The sequence below is a fragment of the Penaeus japonicus genome, unplaced genomic scaffold, assembly GCF_977035675.1.
Source record: "Penaeus japonicus unplaced genomic scaffold, GWHDUDI00000001_assembly GWHDUDI00000020, whole genome shotgun sequence".
NCBI classification, from domain to species: domain Eukaryota; kingdom Metazoa; phylum Arthropoda; class Malacostraca; order Decapoda; family Penaeidae; genus Penaeus; species Penaeus japonicus.
In genome coordinates this window covers 11,786,400-11,787,098 of record NW_028234422.1, presented here as the reverse complement: position 1 = coordinate 11,787,098, position 699 = coordinate 11,786,400, and the positions used below count along the sequence as shown (strand labels likewise).

General features: G+C 35.9%; 1 protein-coding gene across 1 annotated transcript in view; it reads right to left on the bottom strand.

Moving 5' to 3' along the window:
• Window positions 1-556: 556 nt before the first annotated feature.
• The window catches only part of LOC122251625 (aldose reductase-related protein 2), a 5,436-nt gene continuing 5,293 nt past the window's right edge, over window positions 557-699 (bottom strand). Inside the window, exon 10 of the mRNA XM_086548005.1 lies at window positions 557-652. Within this exon, the coding sequence (XP_086404131.1) occupies window positions 622-652 (31 nt within the window). The 3' untranslated portion in view covers window positions 557-621. The remainder of the gene's footprint in view (window positions 653-699) is intronic.

Here is a 699-nt window from a genome sequence, read left to right as displayed (position 1 = left end):
CAAAAGGACCATTTTTCTCTGATGAATCATTTCCAAGTTATTTCTTTAACCTCCTACGTCACAAATCGTTGTTTTTTTCCCGTTTGCGGACGAATTTCGGCAATCTGGCACCACTGCTCTGCTGATTTTCGCTACAACTGTGCGTGAGTGTATTAACATGCACGTACCCGTACACATGCGCGTACACGTACACATACAGTTACAATTACAGGTACACGTACACGTACATGTACACGTGCGCGTACACGTACACGTACACACACGCACACGTACACGTACACGAACACGAACACATACACATGCACAATTCATGTATACTTACATATATGCACATATGAAATATACCATGAATAGGGAGCACTGATTTCGAAACATTTTTGATACAGGAAATGTAATGTAGCATAACTTTATAGAAATATACACATAAAAAATAATGATATTTATAATATCTGCATATCCAAACTACACACACAAATCTGAACTACGCCCCTTAAAGCCTGATTAAAAAAAATAATTGCTATAACCAAGATTATATTGTACAAAAATGAAAGATATCTTACATATTGTATTATTTATTTGTCACTACACATGCCTTCGACATCTGACCTTTCAAACAAGTTATTACAAATGGCATTCGGGGTGATCTGACATCCTGAAAATAAAAAGATTGCAATAATTACCGAATCATACATTGCAATA